Here is a 19,785-nt window from a genome sequence, read left to right as displayed (position 1 = left end):
ACCCTCTGCACAAGGCCCTGCTTTGAACCACAACATCACATGGGAGTAGCATAGCATTGAAAGAGACTTCACAGATGATTGAGTGACACAGTGATAACACTCCCCTTCTCTATGTGTGATATACATCTTCACTATCTAAAATTAAAAAAAAAAAAAAGGAAAAAGTATTCCAGGAGCAATGGAATCAAGCATGCATGAGGGTCTGTGTAGCACCAATATGTAGTCACCCAGAACAAGAAATTAACACATTGAGATTCTATCTCACACCCGTGAAATAGTCTGCATCAACAACAACAGGAAATGATGAGCGTCAGTGAGGAAGTGAAGCAAAAGGAAATCTATGATACTATTGTGGAGATGTAAATTGGTGTACCTCTTACAGAAAACAATATGGGAGATCTTTAAACTAGTGAAAATGGAAATACCTTTCATTTAGCAATACCACTTCTGGGCATATATTCAAAGGACATGAAAATAAAAATTCCAGTGAGTATATGAGCCCTTATATTCAGATACATTATTCACAAAAGGCAAGCAACCTTTTCAATGATTACTGAGTAGTCAAAAAAGTCATCATGTATTTTTCTTTTTCTTTTTAATTTTTATTATCTATATTTATTGAATAGAGACAGAAACTAAGATGAAGTGGGGAGAGAAGGAGAGAGAGAGACGCCTGCAGCACTGCTTCACCATTTGTGAAGCTTTCCCCATGCAGGTGGGTACTTGGGGGCTTGAACCTGAGTCCTTTTGTATTGTAACATATGCATCACCACCCAGACTGCATGTTTTTTTCTATGAAAATATTTCATGACTTTTCTGACAACCTAGCAGATAAAGAAAACTTTGCTGCTGTTTTTAGACAGAGACAGAGAAAAGAAACCACAGTACCAAATCATCCTTCAGTGAAGTAAGGAGCATGGGTCATGTACATGATAAGCAGTGTAATACCCAAATGAGCTAAATAAAGAAGTTATGTGATATATACTCAATGGAATATTACTCTGTAATTTTAAAAGATTATATTATGTTCCTCTGGAAAAAAAATAGGTGGAACTAGAGTTGACTTTGTTTAAGAAAGAGGTGAAAAACAACTACTAGATGATTTTATTCATACATGGAATAAAATAACTAAAGCAATGTGAACTTTCAAACAAAAAAGTAATCAAACTATCTCTCAGATTTTGTGAGATTTTTATGTTATCAGGGTGGTGTCACAAAATTTTCTTGGTATGTATAGTGTGAATCTCTAAACCTAAGAGACTGTAAGTGTGTAAGCTATTATTAAGTCACTACAAAAATAAATAACATTCCAAGCACTGTGTTGGACCCTAGAAGAACACACGCAAATATATACACACCAACATAATTATGAGAAACTCAAAAATTACTAAGTATGAGGGACTTCTAAACAGGTCTTTATAGTGAGACATCTTTTAGAAAGAAAGCTTTATCATGAATCTAGATTGTTTAAAATAATTTAAAAGAAGATAGTGAAAAGATCACACAAAATGATAAAAATTTCTAAAAGTTGGGGTATTTCCAGAAATTTGTGACACTTTTTATAAGGTTGGTATAAACCAAACACAAAAGAAATAAGTTAAGGATAGTGAATGGCAAGGAAAATCTATTATATCAATCTCAAAATTTTAATTTTTTTATCCCACTGAGTGTCTCTAAGCAGATATCTAATTCATTTATGTTTATATTTTAGAAAGTTAGCTCTGGAAGCATTGAGGAAGGAAGATTAGACAGGATTAAGACTAGAAGTAAAGAGATATGTTACATGACTACTGCAGTAATCCAGATAAGACTAGACCCTGGGATTTATAGCAGAAAAAGAGCCAGGAGGTAGAAACTGAAGCTTGTCTACTTTCATTTATGCAGTCACTGCATGTATGTCATGACCTCCCTCATCTACACATCCACCCAACTGCTATATTCACATTTATTCCTGTACCTTTATGCTTTTACAATGTAAAATACTCATCTTTCCACCACCAGACTAAAAATTCATCCTCTGAAAAAGGATCTAAATTCCTCCTATTCTAACAAGCTGTCTTTAATTATAATTACTCCACAATATTTTCATTCATAAGTTCTTTAATACAACATACTAAGTATTTTGGTGAAATCACATGTCTTGAAAGCCATTCTGCTGTCCACTATCACCATTACTCTTCAACATAGTATTGGAAGTTCTTGCCATAGCAATCAAGCAAGAGAAATAAATCAAAGGAATACAGATTGGAAGGGAAGAAGTCAAGCTCTCACTATTTATGATGATATGATAGTATATATAGAAAAATCTAAAGAATCCAGTAGAAAATTACTGAAAGTTATTAGGTAATATAGCAAGGTGTCAGGCTACAAAATCAATGTACAAAAATCAGTGGCATCTCTCTATGCAAACACTAAATCTGAAGAAGAAGAAGACATCCAGAAATCACTCCCATTCACTGTTGCAACAAAATCAATAAAATACCTAGGAGTAAAGCTGACTAAAGAAGTGAAAAACTTGTATACTGAAAACTATGAGTCACTCTTCAAGGAAATAGAAACTGATACCAAGATTGGAGAGGCATTCCATGCTCATGGATCAGAAGAATAAATATCATCAAAATGAATATTCTCCCCAGAGCCATAAACAAATTGAATGCAATACCCATCAAAGTTCCACCAAGCTTCTTTAAGAAAATAGAACAAAAACTACAATAATTTATCTGGAACCAGAATTCACCGAGAGTTGCCAAAACCATCTTGAGGAAAAGAAACAGAAACGGAGGCATCACACTCCCAGATCTCAAACTATATTATAAGGCCATCATCATCAAAACAGCCTGGTACTAGAACAAAAATAGGCACACAGACCAGTGGAACAGAATTGAAAGCCCAGACCTAAACCCCCACACCTATGGACATCTAATCTTTGATAAGGGGCCCAAAGTATTAAATGGAAGAAGGAGGCTTTCTTCAATAAAGGGTGATGGGAAAACTGGGTTGTAACATACAGAAGAATGAAACTGAACCACCTTCTCTCACCAGAAACAAAAATCAACTCCAAATGGATCAAAGACCTGGATGTCAGACCAGAAACTATCAAATACTTAGAGGAAAACATTGGTGAAACACTTTCCTACCTAAACCTCAAGGACATCTTTGATGAAACAAACCCAATTGCAAGGAAGACTAAAGCAGAAACAAATCAGTGGGACTACATCAAATTGAAAAGCATCTGCACAGCCAAAGAAACTACCACACAAACAAAGAGACCCCTCACAGAATGGGAGAAGATCTTCACATGCCATACATCAGACAAGAGACTAATTACCAAAATATACAAAGAGCTCAGCAAACTTAGCACCAAAAAAGCAAATGACCCCATCCAAAAATGGGCAGAGGATATGAACAAGACATTCACTTCAGAGGAGATCCAAAAGGCTAACAATCATATGAAAAATTGCTCCAGGTCACTGATTGTCAGAGAAATGCAAATAAAGACAACATTGAGAAACCATCTCACTCCTGTGAGAATGGCATACATCAAAAAGGACAGCAGCAACAAATGTTGGAGAGGCAGTGGGGACAGAGGAACCTTTTTGCACTGCTGGTGGGAATGTAAATTGGTCCAGCCTCTCTAGAGAGCAGTCTGGAGAACTCTCACAAGGCTAGACATAGACCTTCCATATGACCCAGTATATCCTCTCCTGGGGATATACCCCAAGGATTCCATAACGCCCAACCAAAAAGATATGTGTACATCTATGTTCATAGCAGCACAATAAATAATAGCTAAAACTTGGAAAGAACCCAGATGCCCAACAGCAAATGAGTGGCTGAGAAAGCTGTGGTACATATACACAATGGAATACTATGCAGTTATTAAGAACAATGAACCTACCTTATCTGACCCATCTTGGACAGAGCTAGAAGGAATTATGTTAAGTGAGCTACACAAGAGTATGCAGGGAATACCCCCCAACACCTCATCTGCACTATTCCAGTCTTTAGGTCCATGATTGTTCAACAGTTTGTTTGGCTTTGTATGTTACCTCTCTTTTCAGCCACCAGGTTACGGATGCCAACAAGATGCTGACCAGACTTCCCTGGACAGACAACCCCATCAATGTGTACTGGAGCTCCACTTCCCCAGAGCCCCACCCTACTAGGGAAAGAGAGAGACAGACTGGGAGTATGGATCAACCCAGTCAAAGCCCATGTTCAGCAGGGAAGCAATTACAGAAGCCAGACCTTCCACCCTCTTCAACCCACAACGACCCTGGATTCATACTCCCAGAGAGATAGAGAATGGGAAAGCTATCAGGGGAGGGGATGGGATATGGAGATCGGGTTATGGGACTTGTGGAACTGTACCCCTCTTATTCTATGGTTTTGTTAATGTCTCCTTTCTTAAATAAAAAAATAAAAATAAATTTAAAAAAAAGAAAGCCATTCTGTGTGTATGGAAGAGCATAGGATCCTATAATTATTTGCATTTCCTACAGTACCTCCCACAAAACACCTTGTACACAGTATACCAACACATGGTCAGTAAACTGTAATAAAGGATAAGCATCTTTTATGTTAACTTTCATTGCTCAGTCATTCTTTATGACAGTTGTCTGAATTATCACAGGTTGTCGATAATGTTATCCGGCACAAAACAACTTGTATACCATCTAGCATGGGGTGGAGAATGTCTGGTCCACTGGCCACATGAAATCATATGTCCTGGCCCTGCCAAGGCAACCATAGTTGGGACTCAAATTCAATGAATCTAGAAACCTTATTGATAACACCATTAAGTGTTATTTGTTAAGATAATTTTGTATGGTTTGAAATGATATTGTAAATAGCTAAGTGGTCCTTGGTAGAAAAGAGTTTGCCACTCCTGGCAGAAGGAATAGATAGAACTTAATTTTACCCATAAGACCCATAATCTCAAGGAAACACAAAAATAGCATGACATTAATTCCTCATTAAGTGCAACTCAGACTGAATGAATGTTAAAGGATGTATACTTTAAATACAGTTTAAAGAATAAAAACCAACTGAAATTTTTATTGAATTTATTATTATTTTTTTTTTACCAGAGCACACTGCTCACCTTTGGTTGATGATGGGTGGGGGGTTGAATTTGGGACTTTGGAGCCTCAGGCATGAGAGAGTCTCTTTGCATAACCATTATGCTATCTATCCCACCCCTTAAATGGTACTTTAGATACAGCAGATTGTCAGTCTATTAACTGAAATCTTAAAAAAAAAAAAAAACAATAAATGAGGTCTACAAACCGTAGTTTTGTTGTAAAACTTCTTTATTGCATAGAATCATCCATTAAAGCACTGAAAAATAGGTAGTCTTACCTTGCATGAACTGCAGCTATATTGCTGCTAGCTATAAGACTGGCAACACCATAGGCTTTCAACTTCCTCCAGCTAAGAAACAACTTCATGACTCACAGCCCAGCCCCACCTCCCAACTTCCAGAGACACACAGCCATTGAAATTATATACTACAGAGAGAGAGAGAGTAAAAGTTAAAATTCATTCAATAAAATTTAATATTCTCAGACGACGAGTACAGGTGCTGAACTCACATCTGAGGAAAAACTCAAAAGGTGCTTATTTTTCCAACACTGCTTCATGACTGACTAAGCAGTCCCAGGATCTCACATTACAACCACAGATGTATACAGACTGTGTCAAGAGGAACCAGAAAAATCTTTTCTAATCATCATTCATACTGAGCAAGCTAGCTTAAAAACTTTTAATTTCCTTGCAAAGTGGCAATTTACAGATCAGAACTGCCATCTAGTGGCTAAAAAGTAAAAAGACAAGTTATTTTACCAAAAAAAAAAAAAAAGTTCTAAAGTTCCTAAGTTCTTGAAATATACCTAAAATAGACTTACTAACTTTTTCCAGAACAGAGACCCCAAATCCCCATCTATAATATTCTTTCTTTTAGGTTCAATTTGTTGTGCTTTATATCTTAACTCCTTTTCAGCCACCAGGTTCCAAATTATATACCATGATGCCAACCTGACTTCCCTGAGCAGATAACCCCACCATGTGTCCTGGAGACCCACCTCCCCAGAACCCTACCCCACTAGGGAAAGAGAGAGACAGGCTGGGAGTATGGATAGACCTGCCAATGCCCATGTTCAGCAGGAAAGCAATTACAGAAGCCAGACCTTCTACCTCCTGCACCCCATAAAGATCCTGGGTCCATACTCCCAGAGGGATAAAGAATAGGGAAGCTATCAAGAGAGGGGATTGGATATGGAGTTCTGGGGGTGGCAATTGTGTGACATTGTACCCCTCTTATCCTATAGTCTTGTTAATATTTCCACTTTATAAATAAAAATTTTAAAAAGTTCTAAAAGCACTTAAAATTATTGAAGTACTAAAGTTAAGTATAATGAAATTTAAAAATGTATAAGTGACTTAATTATTTTTTCTATATCTCTAAAAATGTCCTGATATCAGACTCCTGCAGATGGTATATTTAATCTTAAAAATATACAAAATGGGGATCAGGTGGGGGCACACCTGGTTGAGTGCATACATTATAGTGCACAAGGATCCAAGTTCAAGTCTCAGCCCCCACCTGCAAGGGGAAATCTTCATTAAGTGCTGAAGCATTACTGCAGGTTCATGTCTCCCTCTCTCTCTTTTCTGTCTCTCTTTTTCTTTCTTTCTGTCTCCCCCTTTCCTCAATTACTGTCTCTATCTAAAAATATCTAAAGCATATATATATATACATACATATATATATGTTTTAAATAAACATCTCCTTTCATGATTTTAGGATGAGATGACATTGAACAGTCATAATACAATTACCAATGTAATTACGTGACTTTTTATCATAATCAAGAAAAAGTGAGTTTTTTAAAATATTGGTCGTTACCCTTTATGAATTCTTATAAAAACTATTTGTCAGTCATTTCATGTATTTATGAATGGCATAGTAAATTTAAAGATTATAATAATTTCATAATATAACAGTGAAGGAATACAGTAGACCATTAATTTTTGTTCCCTATAGTCCTTTTAGGATCAGTTACTTATAAGACTAGTACATATTATGGTCTGGGAGGTGGCACAGTGGATAAAACATTGGTCTCTCAAGCATGAGGTCCTGAGTTCAATCCCTGGCAGCACATGTACCAGAGTGATATCTGGTTCTTTCTCTTTCTCCTATCCCTCTCGTTAATAAATAAATAAATAAAATATTTTTTTAAAAGACTAGTACATATCACCTAAGTAAACAATTAATAAAATAAAGTTTTATTCCAATGGTAAGTGATTTGTTTCAAATATTGTTATCCCTCAATTTATTGCCAGTGTCTTCTGCTTACTAGGCCTTTTATTGCTATCAAGCAAGAGAGATGCGAAATACAAATTAATCTACTTCACCCTTGAGAGTGCAAATGTGTTTTTTAAAATCATCCAATTTGTCAGGCTTTTCTACTTATTATATTTTACCATGATTCACAGGATATGTAAACAGAAAATTACCATGCTTTTACACACACAAAAATGTCTTAAATTACTACAGCTGAAATTTTTTAAATTAGTAACTTTATAGTAGTTTACATGATTAAATGATCACTGTACCCACACCACACATGTGGAATCTAAATATAGGAATTAACACTATAAAAAAAGAAGAAGATCCACACTCCCAGAGGGATGAAGAATAGGGAAACTTCCAGTGGAAGGGATGAGATACAGAACTCTGGTGGTAGGAATTATATAGAATTATATCTCTCTTATCCCACAATCTTGCCAATCACTATTAAATCACTAATAATTTTTTAAAAGAAGAAAAACACTGCATGCTGGGTTGTTGTTGAATGTCTTTTTATTCCAGTTCTCTTTGACATTATCATAGTTAACAAAGAACTAGGTAATATATGCAATGGAAATTAGAATTTAGAAAAAACTTAAAAGAGGTGGGGGGAGTTTCACAAGTAGATAAAGTAATGCTGCAGGTATCTTTCCTTCTCTCTCCTTATCTTCCCTTTCAATTTCACTCTGTCTCTATCCAAAATAAGTAATATAAATTTTAAAATAGAAGTGGGGAGGGGGGAGAAAAAGACATTTGCGTCATTGCTTTTCCACTCATGAAACTTTCTACCTGCAGGTGGGAACCAGGGATTTAAAGTCAAGTCCTTGTGCATGATAACATGTGAGCTCAACCAAGTGTACCCACCCTTAAATAAGGGATTTTGAAAGTATTAATTTGGAGCCAAATGGTGGGGGGCATCTTGTTGAGCGACATGATACAGTGTGAACGCACCCGGGTTTGAGTCCCTGGCTCCCACCTGCTGGGGGAAAGCTTTGCAAGTGGTGAAGCAGGGCTGCAGGTGTCTGTCTATCTCCTCCTTCCCTCTCGATTTCTGGCTGTTTGTATCCAATAAATAAAGATAATTTTTTTAAATGCTTTTAAAAATATAAAAAGAAAGTATTAATTTTCCAAATTATTTCTGACCCTCTTTATATTAATCTGGGTGGTGTTTGTTTGTTTGTTTGTTTTTTGGATGCCAAGGATCAGACCCTGGACCTCTTAAATTCAAAGGCATGTGTTTCAACAATGAGTTACATAAGCAGTTCTCTTGGTAGTTTTGTTGTAGTTTGTTTCATTTAGTTTTGTTATTCTTGTTATCTTTTTCTCTATTTAAATAATCATTATCTGAATCCTCCACATCTCTACTAGTGTTCCAGTCCAATATAGGCCTCTTAGTTGACAAAAAGCTAAAACACATTTTTAGGCACTGTCCTTTCGACTATTTTAGCTGTTATGATGATGGTTGATCTAACTGCATTTCTGTGTTATTTTAATGAGGTAAGGCTGCTTATGAAACTATATAGCTTAGGGGTATAATTCAGACCTCTCCAAAATATGTGCTGCACCTATTATTTCAATGTACCCATTATTTCAGTTCTCTAACTGTAGTCAAACGGTTTGTCTTTTGTTTCATTTTGCTGCTTCTCCTACGTTGGTTCTTTATGTTACATATGACTGAGATCTGCTATTTGTCTTTCTCAAGCCTTGTTTCTTTAAAAATTCCCAATATATTGGTCAATGTCCTTTTGTCTCCTCCAGAGGGAGCCCAACTTAGAAATCACTTAAAGCATAGTTTGGGAGATGCTGCAATGAATAGGGTGTTATATACTCTCAAAAGTGAGGATCCAAGTTTACTCACCTGCATAACATGTGCCCTAGTGATACTTTTGTTCTCTCTTTCTCTCACCAATTAATAAATTAAATGTTATTTTAAATACCCCTTCCCCAAACAAAGAAATCATTACATGGTTGTAAAGTTCTCAAATACCACCAATTTTTTTAATTTTGCAAAGATGAACACTATACTGTGTCCCAGCCTGAGTATGTTGTTACATACTAATGAGAACCAGACTAGGGCTTAAAACCTAGGTCTAAGGCTTCACATTTTCTACAGACCAAATCAGAAGAACACATATTGTTCTTACTGGTAATTTCTAATTTGAAGTTGGGGAATACTAAAACATAGTGGGAGATGTATAAATAAATGCCAAATTGTTCTTATATATATGCAACTATTGTCCACAATCACTGTTTCATTTAAGTGTTCCCTTATTGCAGGGTTTATTTATTTACTTATTTAGTCCATTTTGGTACAAGAAGAATCACTGAAGCTGGCTTCTTTAGTAACAGGAATAGGTTTCATTGGAAATTATACAGAGTCTATGCTTCATATCAAAGCAACTGAGAGTATAATTTAATTTTAGAAAATTTCTGACAGATTAAAAAAAAATGTATCCATGTGACTGTTATTTCAGTCAGGCACATCTCCACATGGAATACCCTAGATTGACCACCCTTTCATGTAAAAGTCAGCTGCTGTTGGGTGCAGATATTTGGCTGAATGTAAAAAGAGGCAGCTTCTGAAAAAAGCTTGTACTTAGTTCCACTTCAAGGCTGATTTTCGTTACAAATGCTAAATTGAAGAAACCATCCCCTTCTGCCTGTCTGGATTTCCCTCACAGACATGAGGAAACAAGGACAGGCTAGCTAACTAAGCTTAGGCAGATGGGAATATAATTAAGTCCATCACAATGTTAAGACAAGAGAGAAATAAACTGTTCTTAGTAAGATCTTACCTGCTGAACAGCATCCAAACATTTTTTTGGAGTTTCCAAAAGAGACTGAGATTCTGGATTGAAAAGAAATAATACTATCAATATCTTAAAGAGAATTTTTTTTCATTTCCAAGGTCAGAAAATAGAATTAACTAAGTTTTATCTTTAGTTAGAAATTCTAAAAACTGATATTTCAGTTCCATTTCTGCAGTATGAGAGCACAAATACTTTTAGTATATATTTTTCATTTTTCAGTATATTTTTTTAATTTTAATTTTTAAAAAATGTTCTTCTTTACACATAGATCAAAAATATCCTTCTTAGTTGCTGTTTTTTTTGTACCAGAATTATCTGCTCAGATATCCACTCATAATTCATTCAGCTAAAGCTATGCACAATTATAGAAGCCAACTCATGAATCTTGAAAGCTAGCATCTCAAATGTCTCATGTAACTTTTGGCAAATTTCCTTCTGGATTCAGTAAGATAGTGAACATCAACCAAGAACAATTGAATAAACAATTTTAAAGGGACTTTGCTCCTTTGCTCTGTCATTTGAAAGTATAGAGATTGCAAATTCATCCTAGAAAACCAGATACATAATTGAGTCCAAGGATTGTATGTCAGGAAATTCTTCTAAAACAAACCTGCATACAAGCTTAAAAATATAAAATAAAAATGCCTTTCAATGGAACGATTCCTAGATAAAGAGTGAAAACTACACATCTTGTTCAGCCCCAAAATTATACACATGAGAAACTCAGGGGTCACAGTATAAGCAATTCAGCCTATCTGTTCCTCATAATATGTCTCTCAAATTTCACATCTCCATAAGCTTAAAGACTGATACTGGGAAGAATTAATTGTCATTCTTGGGGATCATTCAGACATTCCTATTTAATTAATGTAAATGTACTTATTGTTTAAATTGTATTACATATTAATAAGCTGCACTGAAAACTCATTCCACATAAGTGTCTACATGAGCCTGATCTCACCTGCACTGACCTCTCATCACCTCAGCCTTTCCCCACATGCTCCCTGAGCCTCAGTCTCACTGATCTTCCTGCAACCTTCAAACTAGTCATGTTTTCTCTATAGATTTCTACATCAGCATACCATCAAACTACCCCTAAAGTCTGTCCCACCACTTTTTTTCTTCCCTAAGACACTGATCTAGTCATCCTATTTAAAGTAGCACCCACATTTTAGCACCTCCATTCTGTGTCTAATTCCTTACAACGTGAATCATCATATAACATGCCACCTAATTCATTTGTTTGCTTGCTTATTATCTACTAACCCAATGAAACATAAGCTTTATGATAATAGATTCTTCTCTTATTAATGTATCCTCAGCACTATTGGGTTGTTAGAAAAGTCATGACACATTTCTGCATGGCAAAACATAGAAAATATCTCCTGATTTTTCTGACAATTCAACAGAATAATGTCTATCACTTACTAGGTGTTTAAAGTATTTGATGGTTTAAGGATCGAGAGATGCTCAGTGGTAGAGCACAAGCCTTACCCTAAGATTTGTTCTCCAGTATCACATGAAAGAACAGTGGAACTCTATGGACGGTGGACTGACTGATGTTTTAGTGTCTCAACCTTATTCCCTCGCTCCTATAGTTCCTTACTCCATTCCCTGCTCTTTCGCTATAAAAAATATAATAAAAATTGGACCATAGGGAATTGGGCGGTAGCGCAGTGGATTAAGCGCACATGGCGCGAAGCACAAGGACCGACGTAAGGATCCCGGTCCCCGGCTCCCCACCTGCAGGGGAGTCACTTCACAGGCGGTGAAGCAGGTCTGCAGGTGTCTTTCTTTCCTTCCTCTCTGTTTTTCCCTCCTCTCTCCATTTCTCTCTGCCGTATCTAGCAACGACGACATCAATAACAACAACATCAATAACAACAACAATAATAACTACAAGGGCAACAAAAGGGAAAATAAATAAATATAACAAAAAATTTTTAAAAAATGGACCAGAAACACTATTTACCAGTACATTGTACAAATGCAAGGTCCTGGGTTCATTCCCTAGCATCATATATGTGTTGGATTGATTACAGAAATAAATGAGAAAATAGAAAAGAAAAATGATCAAACTATAAAGTTGCTATCACCGAAAAATTACTATTTATCAGCAGGAAAAAGAGTGAGAGGGAAAATTTTACTTGCATCCAAAGACATCCATTTGCCTTTAGCTGATTCCTGAAACTCAGTACACAATGTCTCTTTCAAAAATCATTGAAAGCAGCATGATACAGTGACTCACCAACAGATGTCACTGTTGCAGTACTCTCTGTTAATGGCCTTACTACTTTCCCAGATAAACTGTTATTTCACTGAATTAATCATACTGTAAGCTTACATCAGAGGTAGCCAACTTTGAATAAATATATTTAATATCAATATATTTAACAGTTACTATTAAAGCTAATCTAAGTTCTATAATACTTTTATTTTTATTCTTTTAAATCATTTCCAATCTTCCTATAAATAACAGACTTGAAGTAATGCCCCAGGTCTTCTTTGCAAAGATATCTTTCTTCCTCTTCTTTTTACTTAGAAAGAGCTCATATGGTCTCTGGGTAGGCCACTAATGGTTTGTTATATTAAAAATGCATATAATAAAGCAAGGGAGATAGTATAATGACTATGCACAGAGACTCTCATGCCTGAGTCTCCAAAGTCCCAAATTCAGTCCTCAGCACCACTATAAACCAGAGTTAAGCAGTGGTCTGGAAAAAAGATAATGATAAATAAATAGTCACACTGTATTTCCTAGTTCTTGACATGATCACCTACTCCCCAAAAGCAAACTTATGTGTTCTGGTGGTTAATAAAAAGAAATGAAGATTTTGTAAATATCGAAGTAAAGATTTGTCAGTGTTCTGAACACCTAAATCTAAAACTTCCATTTGTATTCTACTTAAATGGTTATTTGAATTGAATTCATTCTCCCATCAAAATTCCTTTTACTATACTTTTCATTTCTTCAACAGTGTCTCACAGAATCTAAGAGAAACAGTTACCAAAATACTGTTTTTCAAAATCATAAGCTGCATTGCAGAAATTCTAGAGAATCAAGATTTTTAAGATAAAGATATGCACAATTAACTGCACTAAAAAAGGAGAAATAAATTAGAACAACTGAAATAAGAAACAATAATATTAAGGGAAAAGACTGAAAATAGATAGAAAATGAGAGGAAGGAAGAGAGAGAGAACAAACATAAGAAATAGCAAAAAAAAATAAAAGGGGGGGGAGCCGGTCGGTAGCGCAGCAGGTTAAGCACACGTGGCACAAAGTGCAAGGACCAGCATAAGGATCCAGGTTCGAGCCCCCAGCTCCCCACCTGCAGAGGCGTTGCTTCACAGGCGGTGAAGCAGGTCTGCAGGTGTCTACCTTTCCCTCCTCTTCTCTGTCTTCCCCTCCTCTCTCCATTTCTCTCTGTCCTAACAATGACAACATCAACAATAACTACAACAGCAATAAACAATTAATTAATTTAAAAATAGCAAAAAAGAAAAAGAAAGACTATACAAAAGAAGAATATCATTCTTGGAGCATGTGACAGGCTCCTGAGTAGCAGCTAATAAATGCGACCTTACAGGCATATTTGAAAAATACATTATTTCTAACATTTTTTAAATGATCACTCCTTAATATATTCTGATGACACTTATTACTAGCACACTCTTCCAGGACCTAGATAGGGGTGCTTTCAGAAATTCCATTCTACTCAGTTCTAGAACTAAGAGTCCCTCTTAAATATTTATCAAACTAGGGTGGTTGTTTTTAAAGAATAACTCAGTGAGAGTTCTTTCAAGAGTACATTTAAAGCTGCCAACTCCTTCAATCACCCTACTTAAATTAGGAAACTAGATCCCTTTTCTATTTTTTAAGAAAACATCCTTTGTAAACCAAATTAAGAGGAAGAACATTCCTGACAAAATTAAAAGGTTCCATTTTTGAAAGTTATCTCACAAAGTTTAGAACAAAATCTGAAGTTCTGGGTTCTTCTTCCAAATATGTGTCAAAAATTGTATCTTTGTAATCACAAAGTAAGCCTAGAAATTATAAAACAAAACATACTTGGATGGATATTACATTTGTATAGAGAGTATAATAAAATGAATAGAATTTGCCTCTTATGTTGAGAGATAAAAATTTCCTTTAAATATACAAACATGATTTCTGCAAGTGAACTATGTAGTCTCTAAGCAGTTTTACATTTTAAGCAAAAAGCACTTACATAAATTATGATGTTTTTTTATTTTTTAAAATTTATTCTCTTCTGTTGCCCTTGTTGTTTTATTGTTGTAGTTATTGATGTCATTGTTATTGGATAGGACAGAGAGAAATGGAGAGAGGACGGGAAGACAGAGAATGGAAGAGAAGGGCACCTGCAGACCTATTTCACCACTTGACTCCTCTGCAGGTGGGGAGCTGGGGGCTTGAACCTGGATCCTTATGCTGGTCCTTGCCCTTTGCACCACCTGTGCTTAGCCCACTGCGCTTAACCGCCCAACTCCCAAATTATGTTTTAAGAGCATATATCGATCAATTTGTTCCAAATACAATTTAAAAGAAAATTCATTAAATACTGTATACATAACATGATATATAATTAATTAGCTGCCTAGTAAATAGCAGTTGCTTTTAATTCTGACATATTATGTTCTCCTGCAAAAGTGATGAGGTTAAATGGTTAATTTTGAGTTTCATGGAGATAGCATGTGTTGATGCATATATTTTCCTACCTGAGACTATGTACTTTATAAGATAGAACTGAGCAGTACTCTGGTATAAAAAATTAAATCAAATAAAGAATCAATTTTACTACCAGAGACTAAGTGTCTGCTGTGCTCATTTGATTATATAATTATATGAAATGGGGGCCAGAAGTGGCACACCCAATAAAGTGCACATAATACTATGTTCAAGGACCCAGGTTTGAGGCCCCACTCCCCACATGTAGTGAAGCAGGTCTGCAGGTGTCTACCTTTCTGTCTCCCATTCTATTTCTCCCTTCCCTCAATTTATCTCTGTCTTATCAAATAAAATAGAAGGGGGGGGAGAAATGGTTTCCAGGAGCTATGGATTCCTAGTCCTGGCATGGAGCCCCAGTGATAACCTTGGTGGCAATAAAAATAATAAGGGTGTCGCAGCTGGTGATGCGCAAGGCATGAAGCGCAAGGACCTGCGCAAGGCGGGGGGTGGGGTGTTGCTTCACAAGTGGTGAAGCAGGTCTGCAGGTATCTTCCTTTTCCATCTTCCTTACCTCTCTCCATTTCTCTCTGTCCTATCCAACAACAGTAATAACAACAACAAGGGCAACAACGTCAACAACAAAAAAAGGGGGGATGACCTCCAGGAGTAGTGGATTCGTATTGCAGACACTGAGCCCCAGCAATAACCTGAAGGTAAATAATAATAATAAATAATAATAATACTTTATGGGATCTGTGGCTGGAGAGCTGAAGCAGTGGCTAGAGTTTTACACTTAAAAGCATGAGGTCATGAGGTAGTGAGTTTGATTCCCTTTATATCACATGTGCTAGAGTGATGCCCTGCTGTTTCTGTCTCTCATTAAAAAATAAATCTTAATAAAATATTTGACAAAAAGCATATTCACAGAGGTTTTACTTAACATATGAAAGGCTAATTTTATTTAAAAAAAATAATTACATATAGAAGATGTAGTTGATTATATTTTTCAGTATATTTTTCCATTGATCAAGTTGAGAGATGGATCACTATTAAACTCCCCTGGCCCCTCATAGAATGTCTGTATTACTTCAAAGCACAGTAGAACAAAGCCTATAAATGAACTGATGATACTGTATTTTCATTATAACACACAGGATCTAATTTTGTTTGTTAGCTTGCTTGCCTATTTTTCAGTCATAGTATTCCTTTCAGGATGTACAAGACAGAAAAGTCAAATTTCATTGGCTATTTTTAAAGTTTTGGACATGGGAGGATATTGAATTTTTCTCACTTCCCTCATTGCTTTAAACCTGAGAGATGCATTTCCAACAATCTTTAAATAGGACATGTTCTACAAAAACTGTTATACTCAGAAATTTTCTGGAACAAATGCAAGCTGTGATTCTATTCTTTCTTTCTTCCTCTCTCTTTCTTTCTTTCTTTCTTTCTTTCTTTCTTTTTTAAAGCTATATTTAGTTTTAATGAGAGAGGGGAAAGAGAAAGAACCAGAGTATCTAGTATATTTTATGCAGGGGATCAAACTCAGGACTTCATACTTGAGAGCCTCACACTTGAATCTCCCATATCATGTGAGTTACAATTCTTTGGACCATTCATACAATTACATTTATTTTTTAAAACTTACACACACACACACACAGAGAGAGAGAGAGAGAGAGAGAGAGAGAGAGAGATACATATATAAAAAGCTTTCACCATTTTTCTACCAATTGTCTTCCATGTATTTCCTACAGGATTTTCTGCCTTCAAGTCACCTTTCCAAAAATCAGTCCCCTGTTCATTCTCTTGATCACTCAATTTTTAAACATTAATGCCCCAATAAAAAATAATAATAACAAAGAAGCAACCAGGATGTTCAAGTCTCTATTCACAAATGGCATGGACCACATATACTATCCATGAACTTGAAAGCTAAAGTTTAATTATCTCTTTGACTTTATGTAAATATACCAAATAACCTTTGGTCCTACTTGGTATAAAGTCCCTAAAATTCTCCAAGGGCTATTTCAGCACACATACAAACAACACTCTACCTAAACTGTTTACATTCATGAGCTATGTAGATATGTTATTCAGGTCATGTTACACTATAGGCCCTTACCCACTCAAATATTTAAGAAAACACTATGTGCAAAATAAATTCCTAAAAAACTTATGTCTACAGGGGGCCAGGCAGTAAGGAGCACAGCAGGTTAAGCGCACGTGGCGCAAAGTGCAAGGACCAGTAAAGATCCAGGTTCGAGCCCCTGTCTCCCCACCTGCAGGGGAGTTGCTTCACAGGTGGTGAAGCAGGTCTGCAGGTGTCTATCTTTCTCTCCCCCTCTCTGTCTTCCCCTCCTCTCTCCATTTCTTTCTGCCCTATCCAACAACAATGACAGCTATAACAACAACAATAATAATAACGACAACGATAAACAACAAGGACAACAAAAAGGAAAAAATAGTCTCCAAAAGTAATGGATTCTGGATTCATCGCACAGGCACTGCACCCCAGCGATAGCCCTAGAGACAAAAACAAAAAAATTTAATTATATCTACAAGGAAGATAGGCACAGAAAAACACATAGATTACAATACATAAGTAGATTGATAGAAATATAAGAATTGTCATAGGGCTCCAGCTATTTGTTCCTGTGGCAACAAATGCTTAAATTATTTATTTATTTATTTATTTGACCTCCAGGGTTATTGCTGGGGCTCAGTGCCTGCACTACAAATCCACCATTCCCAGTAGACATTTTTCCATTTTATTGGATAGGAAAGAGAGAAACTGAGAGGGGATAGAGGGATAAAAAAGGGAGAGAGAAAAATAGATATCTGCAGACCTGTTTCACCACTTGTGCAGCTTCCCTCCCGCAGGGGCTTGAACCCTGGTCCTTGCATGTATCCTTGCGCACAGTACTATGTGCACAAATGCTTAAATCTTACAGGTTTAGGGAAATGAAGAGAGAAGATAAAGAGAAAACAAAATAAATGGGAAACTTCTATTCTTACTGATGGTTATCCTACCAAGATTTAAAGCACATCACTTGCTAATTTCCTCTCCAGCAAAATCTATCCTTCCTTCTATATTTTATAGACTTCAAAAGGTTGATTTCAAACTCCAGGCTCCCCTGTGACAACAGGGCCAACTACAAATAACAGCAATGATGGGAACAAGATTCACAAGAATCCATAACCCTCTGCAGCTCGATGGTAGAGAGGAGCATCAAGATTTCAGTTTCTTTGTCAGTAAAGGAATATGGACAAAAACCTTTTCCACAGATTTTTGTTTTGTTTTGTTTTGTTTTTTCTGTGTTTCCACATGGAAAAACAAAGTATTTCCCTAATTACATTCCCAGCTAATTCAGAATCCCTACTAGAAAGGTAGAATATAGAGCACCAGAAATCTGGATTAGCTGAGTGTGTAAACTAGGAGAAAACATTAAATATCAAGCAACTGGGGAAAATAGCTCAATTAACAGAGTGTAGGACTTACACGCCTGACGATTCCTATTCTTTAGCTAGAGTAGCATGTACCTGAGTGGTATTCTCATTTCTTGTTCCCCCTCTCCCTTGCATAATTCTTTCTCTAATATAAAACAAAGTAAATCTTTTTAAAAAGAAAGTCATAAGACAAAAATATTAAACTAAAAAGATAACCTCTCACTTTTAAAAAATATTTATTTATTCCCTGTTCTTGCTTTTATTGTTGTAGTTGTTGTTGTTGTTATTGTTGTTAGATAGGACAGAGAGAAATGGAAAGAGGAGGGGAAGACAGAGAGAGGGAGAGAAAGATAGACACCTGCAGACCTGCTTCACTGCTTGTGAAGTGACTCCCCTGCAGGTGGCGAGCCAAGGCTCGAACCGGGATCTTTACAGGGGTCTTTGCTCTCTGTGCCACCTGCACTTAACCTGCTGCACTACCACCCAACTCCCAACGTCTCACTTTTTTAAAGACAAAATCTTGTTTCCATATTCAAAAAAGAAAAATAACTGAAATCTTCTACCTTAAATTAAAACTAGAAATTTTACAATCATGTTACAATCACTGGGGTTAGGTGCCTACACTAGGAATTCACTGCTTCTGGCAGCCTTCCTTTTTCTTCGTCTTTGCCTTTGTCTTCCTCTCCTTCTCCTCCACAGAAACAGAGGAAGAGGGAGGAAGAGAGAAAAGGAAAATAAGGGGATGGTGGGAGAGAGAAGCCTATACTTGTGAAGTTCCCTTTCTCACCCTCACAGCATATGGAGACCAGGGGTTTGAATCTGCATCCTAGCACTTGGTAACATCTGCACTCTAACCAGTGCACCACTGCCAGCCTGGTAAATGATTGCTTTAGCCATGCAGTTTAATACTTTTAATAAATAGATGATCAATATTTTCTGCTTTCTAATTTTATTTATTTATTTACTTAGCATGGGCTTTTTTATTTTTTAATATTTTTTAATTTTAATTTTATTTATTTGATAGAACAGAGAGAAATTGAGAGGGGAGAGAGAGAGAGAGACACCTATTGCACTGCTTCACCACTTGTAAAACTCCTTTCATGAAGATGTGGGGGGGAACAGGGGATTGAACCAGGGTTATGGTAATATGTGCACTCAACCAAGTGTGCAACCACCTTGCCCCTTATTTATTTTTATTTTATTTTATTATTTTATTTTATTTAATTTGATGGTGACAGAGAGAAACTGAGAGGGAAGGGGGAGATAGAGAAGAAGGACCACCACTTCACCTCTCATGAAGCTTCACCCTTGTAGGTGGGAACTGAATTTGAACCCAAGTCCCAGTGCCTTATAGCATGTGTGCTCTACCAGGTGCACCACCACTTGGCCCCTAAAGTTTTCAGATGATATTTTATAATAGTAGACCCTATCTATAGCATCTCAATACAATATTAAAATTCTCACTATTGGGGCCGGCAGTAGCACAGA

General features: G+C 36.3%; 1 protein-coding gene across 1 annotated transcript in view; it reads right to left on the bottom strand.

The window, feature by feature from the left end:
- The window catches only part of FMN2 (formin 2), a 357,233-nt gene that overhangs the window by 253,105 nt on the left and 84,343 nt on the right, over positions 1-19,785 (bottom strand). Inside the window, exon 4 of the mRNA XM_060192033.1 lies at positions 10,147-10,199. Within this exon, the coding sequence (XP_060048016.1) occupies positions 10,147-10,199 (53 nt within the window). The remainder of the gene's footprint in view (positions 1-10,146; positions 10,200-19,785) is intronic.

This window comes from Erinaceus europaeus, chromosome 6 (assembly GCF_950295315.1).
Source record: "Erinaceus europaeus chromosome 6, mEriEur2.1, whole genome shotgun sequence".
NCBI lineage: Eukaryota > Metazoa > Chordata > Mammalia > Eulipotyphla > Erinaceidae > Erinaceus > Erinaceus europaeus.
Note: the sequence above shows the minus strand (reverse complement) of the source record. Positions and strands in the feature narration are given on the sequence as shown.